Source organism: Rhea americana, unplaced genomic scaffold (assembly GCF_003343005.1).
Source record: "Rhea americana isolate MKP2758 unplaced genomic scaffold, rheAme1 scaffold_17, whole genome shotgun sequence".
Classification (NCBI taxonomy): Eukaryota; Metazoa; Chordata; class Aves; order Rheiformes; family Rheidae; genus Rhea; species Rhea americana.
The window spans coordinates 8,253,505-8,268,412 of record NW_028185816.1 but is presented as its reverse complement, the minus strand read 5'-3'; the positions used below and the strand labels follow the sequence as shown (position 1 = coordinate 8,268,412).

General features: G+C 34.7%; 1 protein-coding gene across 6 annotated transcripts in view; it reads left to right on the top strand.

The window, feature by feature from the left end:
• LOC146598165 (uncharacterized) overlaps positions 1-14,908 on the top strand; it is a 43,643-nt gene that overhangs the window by 18,276 nt on the left and 10,459 nt on the right. For 2 of the 6 annotated variants that reach the window (XM_085300938.1, XM_085300942.1), the window contains exons 15-20: positions 7-130; positions 970-1,100; positions 2,522-2,631; positions 3,082-3,250; positions 3,616-3,720; positions 4,012-14,892. In XM_085300938.1, coding sequence (XP_085157064.1) covers positions 7-130; positions 970-1,100; positions 2,522-2,631; positions 3,082-3,250; positions 3,616-3,720; positions 4,012-14,892 — 11,520 coding nt within the window. Of the gene's footprint in view, positions 1-6; positions 131-966; positions 1,101-2,521; positions 2,632-3,081; positions 3,251-3,615; positions 3,721-4,011; positions 14,893-14,908 lie in introns of all 6 variants that reach the window. The other 4 variants (XM_085300937.1, XM_085300941.1, XM_085300940.1 and 1 more) reach the window with 3 other exon arrangements.

Sequence of the window (14,908 nt, the reverse complement as noted above, 5' to 3'; positions counted from 1 at the left end):
GAATAGGAAGAATACAGCTTTGATAGAAAACAATGCTTTCAAGATTTGAATGTCACCTTGGATAGCACTGATTCAGCTGAAGGAGAAAACATGGGAGGTTGGTGGCCAGAGTACACTTCACCTAATGCAGGTGTGATAGCGACTAGACAGTTTATTAAGGCATGCACAGCATCTGTATTTTGTGTCTATTTTTGTTTTCAAATTCAACTAACAAGCCATTTGTGGTGTATTCTAATCTTTGTTGAATTTTTTTGGCTTGCATTTTCTTCTGTTTCATTTTGAAGCATGTGCGTGCTGGATGAACTGCCTAGTGTGATTTAAAAGTAAGATATAAATGTGGTTGAACACTGGGATTAGTTGAGCCCTGGTGCCCATCAAATATGCTATGTGGCAAGATCATATTTGTTTTTAAGTTACTAGTCTTGTTTCTGTGAATGTGTTTCCAACCTATATGACTCTGTTGCAGAAGAGAATTATATTCCATTGTTGTATTGTTTCAGTTTTGATCTCAGAGGTCTAGTGTTTTAATGCATTTTTTTTAAATGCATCTATGGCAAAGGTTGAAATTACATTTTATTGGTAAACTGGAGTAGATTCCCTTGTAAATTTTGCTACAGTCCAGTTTACTTTGTTCATTAATACCTCTCTAGAATCTGATCCTACAATACATGATTAACTAGTGATTAAAGCGACACGAGCCAAGTTACTGGTTGAGCCACAGTACTTTGGATACTTTTGCCAAGTTCTATAAGAACTCTTGAGCTATGCAGGTTGATTTTAGTTTTTGAGAGGTGAGGGATACTTTTGTTGTCTACTTTTTGGATGTGCAGGACCCATTGAAAATGGTTGGGAGCTGAATGTACCCAACATCAATGAGAATGAGAAAGTAAAGCTGAAAGCCATTTCTAGACTTCAGGAATTTTTGAAGACCTTTCTTGAAATACAATTTTTTCTTTTTGACTTAAGTAGGTTTACGGACTGTAGTTGAAGAGTTGGAATTGGAAAGAAATCAACTACAGGAACAAATTCTGTGTTTAGAAGAGCGTTGTCAGGATTTGGAAGACAGATTGCAACTTCAGGGTAGAGTGGAGGCTCTTCAGGTGAGCTTTTGTGGTTATGTAAAATCTGTTGCGAAGAGCATTATTTAGTTCTCTGTTTATATTCTTATAATTATGGCCTGCAGTAATGCAAAAACGTTAATTTTCAACGAGCAAAAGTATCTAAAGCCTGTTTTGTACTTTATAAATACAATATTAATTTGTACTTGCAAATAGAGTATATGTTCATAGTGTATCATGCTGTCACTTAAGCCTGTCACTTTTGTTCAGCAAAAGCAGAAGTCATCACACAAAGAGAAATTGTGAAGCAGTTTTTGAAGAAGCTTTCTTATTTGTTGTAGGAAAATGTGTGTATGAAAGGCAACATGATTTTCATAATTCTCTGAAAAGGTCCTTATCCAGAAGGTCAGGATTTTGTTGCTGCTGACATAAATCCACTCTTCTTATGTCCCTGAAGTTTCTTATATTTATAAGTATACATGCACATACAAATATATGTGTATACATATGTGCACGCATACATGTTTACATATGTGCACACATATATAAAATGAACCAAAAGGAACCGTAAACAAAACATTTATTAGAAGTTATTTTTAATAGTGCTTGACTGATGAATTGTATGTGATACTCTTTAAGCCTAGTTTTCACAAAATGACATAGTTGATCTTTCTCAAACTTCTCAGCGTTGGTACATGCCTCACAGTTCTTTGTTAAATTGCATATATAAAAATGAATTTATTATTAATATCAAGATGCAATACATTATTGTATTAATTAATGTTTGAGATTCTTGTAACAAAGCCTTTCAATACAGGTAACGTTTGGTGTAGAGGAAGAAGGGCAGCTATTGAGGGCGGTACAGGTGTGTTTTGATCCTCCAGAGTACTAGCTTATTTTCACTAGAGGTGACAAGTTTGCCACGTTTGTCCTATTTGCTGTTGATTCTGGATGTGTGTTCTGCTTTTGGTTTTTTGTTAATGTTGCTGAATTTCTTTATGGTTTTACCTTTGAATTGGTGCAGTGTATCTGGCTATAGTAGGAGATTTATACCGTGCAAAAAAGCTGGCTGTGTGAATGAAGCTTGCTTTCTTTTTCTTCTTCTCCACAACTGCCCGTATATTATTCTAGTCTCCTGCAGGTTTTTGTATTCCTTCAACCTGAAAAAAATGTGCCAAGAAAACTGCAGTTTTGGCACTGTCTTCAAACCAATATGGAGAGTATTTTTTCAGAGCAATATCTTCCCCTCTTAAGTAAGCTGCCTTAACACAGTATGAGTGTGTGTGTGTGTTGTTTTGCGTATAAAGTTGTATTTTTGCACTGGTATCTGCTAATATGCTAGAATATGTCTCTATTATTCCGTAGGATGTAAATACCCTAAAGAGGCAAGTTTTCAGGACTTCAATTCTCTTACTTTTGGACATTTGTGAGCAATAATTCCCTTCACTGTTGTTTTGTTGCAGAATGAAAATGAACGTTTGCAAACTCAGCTCACCCAATTACGTAACCAACAAATGCGAGATGCTGAAAAGCATCAGATTCTGATGTCTGGTTTGAATGAGCAGCTGAAAGGGTAAAACAAATGTTCTTTACAACTCCATGCAGGATTAGCTTTCTTTGCTTTAAGATTAAGCACCTAATGAGCTACAGGGAGTATAATCTAATAGAAAGCTTGAAAATTAATTACTTGATTTCTGCTTCTGCTTTTTTTTTTTTTTTTTTTTTTTTTTTTTTTTTTTNTTTTTTTTTTGGTGTATGTAGCTTTTTATTTTTGGAAGTTTAAATATAAAGTGTATAATAATTCTTCTGTTTGTAGTTTGTATTATTTTTGGAAGTTTAAATATAAAGTGTATAATAATTCTTCTGTTTGTAGTTTGTATTATTTTTGGAAGTTTAAATATGAAGTGTATAATAATTATATTTTTAGGAACATAGTTTGGAGTTAATAAGCCTAGAAAGCTTAAAGCAAGCTTTGTTTTCAAAACAAAATTCTCAGTGGTCTAAATACATATTTTCTTATTAGATTAAATGACAGAAATAGCTTTCTTGAAACTTCTCTTGGGGAAAGGGAGCAAAAACTATTGAGCACGACAGAAAAACTAGAGCAAATTGAAGCTTTGAGGAAACTCCTTCAAGAAAAGGATCTTCTGAATAAAGAGCTTGGTGAAAAGTTGGTGCATACTGAACAAAAAGTAAGTTAAATAGTATTTAAGTTATTTCTGTTCCAGCAATAATATTGCTATTTTCCCTATCTGAAGGCTTTCGCTCTTTTGTTTGAAAGCGATTTTATTTACTTCATGTAACTGCTTTACTTTAAGTTGAATGTAAAGATTTCTTATACCCAACACTAAACTCCATCTGTGTTGCTTTGGACAATTAAGTATTTTTTTGTTTTACAAAAAAGTGTTTGTATTTTATTGAGCCAATAAGTGATCCTTCTGTGTTAATTTCAAGGTATAAATTCCAGTGTTATGTAAGTTCAATATTATAACTTGTATTAAATTTTAAATGTAATTTGATAAATTTTATTGCATTGACTTTATTTTTTAATACTAAGCTCAATGAAGTCTTAAAGAAATGCAGCACATATGAAGCAGAGAACACTGAGCAGAAAATGGCCATCAATGACCTAACAGAAAAAGTTGCTACTCTGAAGGAAAAGGTAACTCATTAAAGTGAAGTAAAAAGAAAAAAAAGTTCTGCTTTTGACCTGTTTCATTTAAATGACAGCAAAAAACATTGTTAGTTGCTAAAAATTTCATACACTAATGTTTTTGAATGCTAAAACAATCCTGAGATACCACGTTATTATCTCATGATGATACAGTTACTCAGGTATTAAGAGATTAAGTGAGAGAGATTTATTAGTTAATAATTCTACATGTGGAGTGTAACTTTCTTTTTCCCTCTACTGTATGTTTGAAGTATTCTAACATTGTTTTCTCATGTCTAGACTTTAAAACAAGATGGCGTGGTAGAATTGATGCAGCTGGATCTGGACCAGACAAACGAAGAGCTTGACAAATTGAATACGAGCCATTTAGAGGAAAGATCTCAACTTATTCAAGATCTCCAGAGACGTGAAAGAGAAATTGATAATCTTAAAGAGATGCTGGCAGAAAAAGACAGGGAGATGTCTGTCCTGTCTTTGAATATGACAGAATATTCTGAACAGGTTATCCTCCTGAAGCGTCAAGTACAATGCAAAGAGGAGGAAGTACGAGGGATGGAAGAAGCTTTACTGAAGGCTGAAAGGGAAACTCACTTGCTRAAAGAAGTACAAACAGCTGATATAAGAGATGCAAGCGTAAAGATATCTGTCCTTTCTGAGCAGAGCAATACAATGGGACAGGAGCTAGAAAGAGTTAGAATTGAGAATGAAGTTAAAACCAGAGAAAATGAGGAATTAATAAAACAAATTAGTGAAAATAGCATTATCATTAAGGAGCTCCGTTCTGAAATCAAGGCTAACAATGTCACATACCATAACAAGCTTATGGAGTGCGACTCGCAGATTATTTTGCTGAAAGAACAAATTAGTAAATCATCTGAAAAGCTACAACAAACTGAGAATAAACAAAGAAAAGAAGCTGAATATTTGAAAAATCAGCTGGAGGAAAATAATACTCTGAAGGAAAAATGGAACAATTTGCTTAAAGAGAAAGAGAGTAAGGAACAGACTCTTGAAAATGAATTAAAAGCAGTTAAAGATTCGTATAACAAGCTAGTTTTGGAAGATGCTAGAAAAGATGAAGAATTGGTTAAGTTATCTAGACAGCTTACAGAACATACTGAACATCAGAAAACAATTAAAAAAGATTTACAAGAGAAACAAGAGATGATTATTTCGTTAGAGAAGAAGCTTAAGTTTTTGGAGCAGGAAAATGAAGAGACTAAGTTTAAATTAATTGGAGACCTGAAAGCCAAAGAGACATGTTGCAAAGAACTTAATAATCAATTAAGTGAAATACAAAAACAAATTAACAAGCTGGAAATGGCGACACAAGAAAAAGCTTCAGCTAATAAACAATTACAGGCAGATCTTGAAGGGAAAGAAGAAGAATTGGCAGAGCAAATAAAAGCAAATGAAGATCTGGAAAAAAGTATAAATATGATAGAAAAAGAGAAGCTACAGCTAATCAGTGAAAATGAGAGTTTATCCAAACTACTGGATCTAAAAGAGCATGAATTGTTAGACAAAATCCAGGCTGTGGCAGAAATAGAGAATAAGTTATCTGTTAGCACTGCAGAGTACCAAAAAAATCTTTCAGTGCTAAGCTGTGATAAAGACACACTGGTAAAAGAGATTGAGCAACTCTCAATACTTGTCGAGCAAAAAGAAAACTCAGTTGCAGAACAGCTGCAGAAGAAAACAAAGGAGTGTAATGTGCTAGCTGATCAGTTGTTTGAAAGCAAGGAACAGACACAACAGTTGCATGAACAAATGCAATCACTCCTCATTCAGCTGAAGGATGCTAGAGACAAAGAAATAAATAAAGAAGAAATGTTAAATAATAAATTATCTGAATGCAGTACCCTAATGCAAGAGTTGAGCCATAGCGAGGAGAAGAATTTACTACTGGAGAAACACATTCAAAATATAACTTCAGATTTTGAAACTAAGAAGAGATCTCTAGAAGAAAAAATCCTTCAGAATAATTCATTATGTAAGGAAATGGAAGAGAGTAAACTTCTTATTTTAGAGTTGCAGGATGAGATTAAAAATCTTAAAGATCAAAAAACARTGTTATCTCAGTGCATAGAAGAAAGAGACTTGACTGTAAAAAGTCAAGGCTCAGAACTTGAGATGTTTCATAAGCAGGTTTCAGAAAAAATGGAAGAAAGTACAGGGTTAAAAAATCAGTTACAGTTACTAAGCAAAGAAGTAGATGTGCTTAAGTATGAAAAGGAGAATCTTGCAAGTTTATTGAGTGAGAAGTCACATGAATGTGAGGTTCTTCAGTCACAGCTGGTACAGCAGCAATCTGAAATTGTTTCAGCAAGAGAGCAAGTCAATACAACAACTCTAGAAAGTGAAAAATTGAAAGTAGACATTGAAACAGTTAATGCTATGGTAATGAAAAAGTCAGATGAAGTAGCTGCTTTAAGTACACACTTGTCCCAACAAAGTCATAATATTTTAGCTTTGAAGGACCAAATTGATGGCCTAATAATTGAAAAAGAAAAGTTAAATACCATCCTTGAAGAAAAAGAAACTCTCCTTTCTCTAAAGGAGGTTTTGATTCAGCAAATGAAGGATAGTAAAATGTCAGGAGAAGTGCAATATTTGCAGATTGTTTCAGATCTGCAAAACCAAATACAAGCGCACAGTTTTGAAACCAGTCAGCTTAGACAAGCAATGCAGGAGAAAGAAAATGAATTTAAGAAGCAAACCCAAGAATTAAAGTTATTTAAAGATAAATCTGAAGAGTCTGATGTACTTAGGGTTCAGCTGTCTGAGAATATGGAGGTTATTTCTGACCTTCAGTATCAGCTTCGAAATGCGACAGAAAAAACAGCCCAGTTGAATGAATCAATTATACAGAAGGATGAATCTTTAAAACAAAAGTTAGATGAATATGTTAGTTTGAAAGCACACCTTTCTGAAGTACAGGAATCTTCTGTTACACAGCAGAAACAGTTAGAGCTTTTAACCTCTGAAGCAGAACAATTAAAAGTGCTTGTTTCAGAAAAAGAGTTGACTGTCAGTAATATTTCATTATTCAGTGAGAAGTTAAAGATGCAACTTCAGGAAAAAGAGAATGAATGTGAGGTCTTAAAGAAGCAGGTTGTGGAGCTGGAAGAAGTGAAAATGAATCTACAAAAAGAAATACAAGATCAGAAAAGTGTAATAATTGAGATAAATCAGTCCTTATTAGAAAAGGAATCTTCACTTAAGGAAAATAAAAGTCTTCTCAAAACCCTGAATGAGAAAGCAAGCAAAGATGAAGAGAAAATAAGTTCAATTTCTCAGCTTCAGAGTCAAATACATGAGCTAACACAAGAACTACAAAAATCAAAAGAACTAGTCCATGAGAAGGAGCATGCCTTATTATCTCTTCAGGAAAAAATTGCAGCACAATATGAACTAAGAACTGAACTTAATACAGCTCTTAGTGAAAAAGAAGAGGTTATTACTGGACTGCTTAATTCTTTAAAGGAAAAAGATACCAGTATACAGTTGGCAGATAGCAACATTAATGTTCTTTCTAGTGAGATTGAGGTTCTCAGAGAAAAATTACAGAAAAGTGAGGCAGCCATGAAAAATCTTACTAAGGAATTTCAGGAGAAGAATGAAAATTTTGAAATTAATCAGAAGAAAATTGATTCTTTGACAGTTGAACTTGATTATATAAAAAATGAGCACCAAAAAGCACTAGACCAAATAACTACATGGAAACAAGATTTACAGCAAAAAGAATTAGCTGTGGAGTCTTTGCATGTGAAGTGCACTGAACAAGCTGAAAACATAGAAAGTTTAAAGTTAGAGTTGAATGATGTAAATTCCAAATCATCTCAAGACTGCCATGACAAGGCACTTCTAATAGCTAGTCTGCAGCACCAGTTAGAGTCTTTAGTGAAAGAGAAAAATGTATTACAAGAAGATGCTGACAAACTGACAGTTGAAAACACACAACTCATTGCATTGCAAGATCATTTACAAAAGAAATTGGAAGAACTCCAAGAAATTAATGAAAAACTAGAAAAGAGTGAGAGTTTATCAAGAATGCAGATAGATGCTGTCAAACTGCAGATGAAGACAGAAAAAGAGAAGTTACAGATGCAGGTTAGTGTAAAGGGTGAAGAACTCTCTAAATTAGAACTTAAATTTGAAACTCTAGAACAAAGTCTGCTCGAGTCAGAAAACAAATGGGTGGCAGATCTTGATAGGGCAACTTTACAAAATAATAGTCTTAGTGAGCAATTGAGCAGTTTAGAAAGTGAAATTAAATCAAAAGATAGTAAAATTGAGTCTTTACAGCAAGAGCTGGATCTTATAAAAGAGGAATTAACTCAAAGTTTATCTGCATTATTTAGTAGTAGGCTTTTATGTACAGAAAAAAATGCACAGAGTTCAGATTCCCGACTGCAGCTAACTGATACTAAAATTCAGTTGGAAAATTTCTCCACCCTGGTAGCTACTATTTTGAGCAAAGCAACAGAAGGAGAACAATTGCAGCTGATTCTTTTAGAAAAACAGAAAGAAATGGATGCCATAAAAAATGAATTAAAAAATATGCAGTCACTTGAAGAACAGAAGGATTTGCTGCAGAGTGATATTGAAAAGATCAAGTGTACCTACAAATCTGAAATTGAATGTCTGTCAAAAGAAGTGGTCACTGTTAAGGAAACATTATGTAAACAACAGTCTCTTTTGCAAGAAAGAGAAGAATCATTTGCAGAAATGAATAAACAGGTTGAATTTCTTCAGGAGAAGATAAATAACTCAGAAGAAATAGTTAGAACCAGCGAAGAAAAATTGAATGCTGAAGGTAAAMAAGTAGCAAGTCTCCTGGAAGAAATGGGGAAAAAAGACCAACTCATAGAAAACTTAACTTCCCAGGTAAATCAGCAAAAGGATTTAATTTTTGGTCTAAGTCAGCAAGTGAAAGAAAAGGACTGTTCTGTTACCGAGGTCATGGAATCATTGTCTAATGAAATGCTGAAATTTTCTGAAGAGAGAAATATGTTAAATGCCAAATTGCATGATCTTGAAGCTCTTCATAGTAAGTCTGTAGAGGAACTAAATCGAGTGTTGCAGGAACTTGAGCATTGTAAGAAAGAACTGGAGCATAGTCAGGTTATGTTAAGCAGTAGAGAAGCTGTGTTTAAAGATGTAATGAATGAAAAAGAGGAGATGCAGTTTAATCTTGAGAAAATTGGCAAGGAAAAAGAGAACCTGAAAAAGAAACTTCAAGCAGCATTGATAATAAGAAAAGATCTAATGCAAAAAGTTGGAAAACTAGAAAAGAGTGGACAGGAAGAAATAGAAAAAGAGCAAAAAAAGACAGAGGAATTGTTGAAGAAGGTTCATGAATTAACAGACGAGATGAAATCTGCTGAAGTGCAAAAGAAAGATTTTGAGTCTCGTCTTGGAACTTTGGAGCAACAACTTTTAGAAAAAGATACCAAAATAAGTAATCTGAATGAAATTTTGTCTGCAAAAGCCTCCTATTTAGAGGAACTTCAGGACAATGTTGCAGAACTGAAAGATGTTATTGCTGAAAAACAAAATATATGTGAGCAGAACCTCAAATCTTTAGAGGAAAAAGACCGTATGCTTGTTCATATGCAATATATGCTTGATGAAAGAGCAAATGCACATGAAGAGGAACGTTCTGAACTTTTGCTGGCTCTTGAAAATGCAAGGTCTGAAATTATAAAGAGGGAAGAATTGTTGAAAAATTCTAGTTCTGGCGAGGCTGATGATGACAGGAAGAAGTCTCTGGACTGTAGCAATGAAATTAATGTAATAAATCAATTGGAAAATGAAGAAGAAGCCTTACAGAGAGAACTTTTGGTCAGCAAAGAAGATGTCAAAAAAATTCAGAAAGAAAGAGAGGAGCACCCTAAACTTGCAGCAGATTTTGATGAACAGAAGAAACAGCTTGAGCATCTCAAACAGGAACATAAAGCACTCTGGAAAGTTCTTCAAAGGAACTGTAAAGAATTTGACTTTAGTCAGTTACAAATATGTCCTCCAGAGGAAGAGATGGCTTCATGTAAGGTGGTGCTGCAAGAAGGGGAAACTGACCTGTGGAATTTGGAATCAAACAAACCAGGAAGTAAGGTTCAGGATGCATCCTTAAAAGAGCCAGAAAACTTAATAATTTTAATAGCAAGTAAAGACATTGAGTTAGAAGAACTAAGATGTAATTATGCAAAACTTCAGGAAGAGACAGAAGTGTTAAGGAAAGAGCTGAGAAAGATGTCGGATGAATTTGGTGACAGAAGAGAAGAAGTGGTCGACTTCAACTGTGTGAGACAGCAGGAGCAGCATAAAGGCAGCATGTTGGAGGAGATAAGTCAGCTACAGAAAAAGCTGAAAACGTATGAGACTGAAGCTATAGACATTAAGACAGTACTTGAGCATGTGAATAATGAAAAAGAAGCACTTATTAAAAAGAATGAAGAGGATTACAAGATGAACCAGGAGAAACTGGAAGGGTTGAGAAAGGAAGCTAAGAAGGAGATTGCAGAAAAGAATGAAGAAATAGAAGCATTGCGTTGTTCATTCATGGATTTCAAAGAAAAGCTTGATCAGGAAAAGGAAGTACTGAAGGAAGCTATAAAGGAAGGCCAGGAAGAAGCCCATCATTACAGAACAGCATTTGAAGAAATGAAGAGTGAGAAAGAGGAAATTATCAGTCATTTAGAAAAGTCCAATTTGGAGCTGATTAATATGAAAAGGGAGATAAAGCATTTTAGTGAAGAAAACAAAAAACTATTGACAGAGCTACGGATGCTACACGAAAAGGCTGAGATAAGCAGTCCTGTGGTATCATGCAAAGAATTTAAGGAAGAAAATGATACTGAAAAGAAATTGGGACAGTTTTGTGCAGAAATTAATTTACTTCAAGGAAAGTTGCAGGATAAAGGCACCTGTTTTCAGCTCTCAGAGACTGATTACTCCAGAAGAGCTAAACTGAAAGAAGCAACAGAACGTGAAATCCAGAAACAAATGCAAATGGTTGAAGAGCCGCTGGTAAAACCTGCRAGTGTAAATGACTCTAAACCACAAGAGCAAAGAACTACAGCAGAGGAAAAATCCAGAGAGCGCCTTCAGAGAAAGTTACAAGCAGCTTTAATATCACGTAAGGAAGCCCTGAGAGACAACAAATGTCTGAAAGATCAGATTGATAAACTACTTTTGGAAAGAGAAGAACTGGTGAAGAAGACAGGTACGCTTGAACATTTGGTGTCAGAGCTTGGTAGAGAAAAACAAAGTTCACATGCTGTTTCTCCGCTGTGTGAAGAGGAGAGCCTTGTTTCTGAAAATGCTAGACTTTTGACTGAAAATGAAAACTTAACTGCTGCATGTGAAAGTCTTAAATCTACGATGGAGAGTATAGTTCAGGAAAAAGAGGCCTTTTCTTTTCAACTAAATACTTTAAAAGATTCTCAGACAGTTGAATTAACAGGATGGAAGGCTAAACATAGTGAATTAAAGCAAGAGTATGAATCACTTCTTCAGGCATATGAGAATATCAGTGGTAAAATAGCAGATATGAGGCAAGTTATTGACCTCACTAGAAAAGAGAAGCAAGAGGCTATTCAAAGACTCAGAGAAGGAGAATCTGAGAAGGAGGCACTTCAGGAGCATTTTCAAAAACTCATTGATGAAAATGAAGTTATAAAGAACCAGCTGAAACAGCTCAGCGAATCTAGAAAATTGGAAGTTGATGAATTACAGAGTAAAGCAAAAAGGCAAATACGAGAGCAAGAGGCGAGGATGGAAGAACATCAGGATCGCCTTCATGAACTCACTCATCAGAATCATCAGCTAATGGAGGAAAATGAGCAACTGAAACAAACTTCTGAAAATTTAAAGCAGGCTTTAGAGAAAATTCAGGATGAAAATGACATCCTTCATAATGACATCACTGTAACTAAAGCAACTTTGGGAGACCTCCAAGTTCAAATGGAGCTGTACCAAAATGATATGCAATCTAAAGTCAGTGATGCATTATATGAGAATGAATCATTATTAAAAGACATTAATATGTTAAAGGATAAACTTTCTGAAAAAGAACAAGATGTGCTTGTCCTAGAACAAGGAAGAAAAATAATTTCAGAAAAATTAAAAGAAACTGAAAAATCTTTGGATCATAAAAATAATTGTTTCACAAAACTAGACACAGAATGTAGAAGTCTTACACAAGAAATTGTTAGTCTGAATGAAAAAGTTAAGATTTTAGAGGATGATAAATGTCTGTTACAGGAGGAATTAGAAAATGTACAAGAAAGTTCTTATAAAGTAAAGAATGAGAGAGAATTTCTTGAGACAGAATTGCTGAACCACATTAAAAAAGTTGATTATCTTACCGATAGAATGAAATCAGTGCAGGTGCAGAATACCTTACTGTTACAGCAACTGGAAGAATTAAAGGCAGAAAAATGTAACATGATTAGAGAAAAAGAAGAACAGCAGTTGCATCTTGTAAAAGTGTTTGAGGAGAAAGTGAAATGTGCTCAGAGAGATAATAGTGGAACTAAAACCAAAACAAAAGAATTACAAGAACTCCTAAAGGAGAAACAGCAGGAGATCAGCCATTTGCAAAAAGATTCAATAAAGTTCCAGGAGATGATCCTGGACCTGGAAAGATCTGTGAAACTATCACAGTCAAAAAGTGAAAAATTTGAAAAGGACTTAAGTAATATGACAGAAAAGCTTGCTAAATCAAATGAAGAAATATATCATCTCAATGAAAAGCTTTCTTCACAGATGGACTTGTTGGATAGGTCAAAGAATGAACTGGACAGGCTTACAGCTGAGAATCTAAATTGGAGGAAAGAACTTAAGAAGAAAGAAGACCAACTACAAATCCAAAAGAGAGAATATGAGAGAGATTTGGAACGTAATCTTCAACAATTAAAATCAGCTCATARAAGAGAATGGTTGAACCTAGAGGAAAGACGCAGTGCCCTTCAGCGAGAAAAAGACAGGGCAGTCAGTGCGATTTGTGAGTTGCAAGAGGAGGTAAACAGTAAGGACTCACAAAACAGGAAGCTTCAAGCGGATTTGAATGCAACTTTGGCCCGATTAGCTGCTTTTACAAAGTGCATGTCTTCTCTTCAAAGTGACCGGGACAGGGTAATTGGTGAAATGAAAAACTGGGAAGTAGAATTCAAGGAGGCCATTCAAAGTAAAGAGAAACAGATAGAAGACAGTAATAAAAAGATCTTGTCTTTACAAGATGAATTGAAAAACAAAATGGCTGAAATTCAAGAACTGAATATCAAATACTCTGTGGCAGAGGAGACAAAAGATGAACTGTATCTGAGACAAAAATCTGTCGATACACAGTGCTATGAAGAGCTCTGCCGAATAAAGGAAGAAAATGTACTTTTTCTCAACAAGCAGCAAGAGTTGGAGAGTGTTCTTCAGTCAAAAGAAGAAGCTTTGCAAGCACTTCTTAAAGAAAATAATTCTCTTAATTACCTCATAGAGAACAGTAAAAGTGCAGGAAAAGAGATAAAAGCACTGGAAAGCAATTTTACTAGGAAAGAACAAGAATTGCAACAACTTCTAGCAGAAAAGGAAAAGACTCACGCTGAATTGGAAAAGCAAATTGCCATTTCTGAACAAATGAAAATAATGTTAAATAATAAAGATAAAGAAATTTCCCTACTCATTTCTTCAAAAGGTGATGAAATTTCTGACTATCTGTTTCAGGTACAGACTCAACACAGAAAACAGATCAAAGAATATGAGCTTCAGTTACAGTTCTTGCAGATAGAGAGACAACGATGTGAGGAGTCTTGTCAGAGGATGGAAAATGAACTGAGAAGTCTCCAGATGAAAGCAGACAGAGCAGGTCAAGATAAAGCTGCAATTGCCAGTGAAATAGATGCCTTTAAAAAGTCAATGTCATCTCTTCAAAATGACAGGGATGATCTTTTTTCTAAATACAAAGAACTGGAACATATTCACCAAAATGTTTTAAATCAGAGAGACAGTCTTATAATTGGCAATGAAAGTGAAAACAGTGCTCTGAAACAGGAATTAAGGATACTTCTCAATCAGATAGATGATCTTCATTCTGAAAATGCAATGTTAAGTGCACAGCTAATAAAGTATAGGGAAGATCTTAACCAAGTTTTATCTTTGAAAGATCATCAACTGAAAGACTCGCTTAAGCAAAAATTGGATTCTATTAAAAATCTTGAGCAAGAAAAATACAATCTTCAAAAACAAATAAAAGAAATGCAACTGACCAATGAACTGCAAAAGGATACTACTATATCTTTGGAACATGAGAATAAAAAATTAATATCCAAAGTAAATGACTTAGAATCTTTAATTGCATCGTTAAACAAAGAGAAGCTTGTTTCTGAATCTGGAGAGAAACTGCTATCTAGTGACAATGTTCAGAAGAAGGAAAGTGTATCCAGTGAACAGTGTGAAGAAAAACTTCAGAAGAGGATTCAGGAAGCCCAGAAATCAGTAGGCAAAAATAATAATGGTACAGATGAGAAATACAATAACACAGTTTTGACATGTGAACACAGAGCTGAAATTGATGCTTCTGCACAGAAGACAATATTAGAAATTCAATTTCAGAATAGAGAACTAAGATCCCAAAATGAAGCCTTTGGGAAAGCAATGACTGCTCTGCAAAATGATAGAGATAGGATAATAGAGGACTTCAAAGTACTTCAGAGCAGATATGCATCTGAACTCAAATCTGAAAAAAAGAAGGGAGATGAACTTAAAGCTGAACTGGACAACTTTAAATTACAACTCATCAGTGTACTCAAAGAAAATGCTAATCTGAATCAAGTGCCTTTTGATGCTGGAAATAAGGTCACACTTGATCAAATTGCTGAGGAAATTAGAAATATGCGTAAGACATTAGGCAGTCGTGAACTGGAGATTAATAGGCTCTCGTCTGAGCGTGGAAATTTTGTTCACCAGATTGAAGCATTTTCCAAGGCTATGGCAAGTCTTCAGGATGACCGAGACAAGTTGCTGCAGGAACTCAGCAAACAGAAGCTAGCTTCTGAAACTAAAGAGAACACAGCTTCATTTGCCATTGCTTGCAACAGCATCAATGAGATAAATTCTCTTGAAAGTACTTTGGATACACCTCAGATCGATAGGGGAAGATTGGTAAGTTTTAATTAGC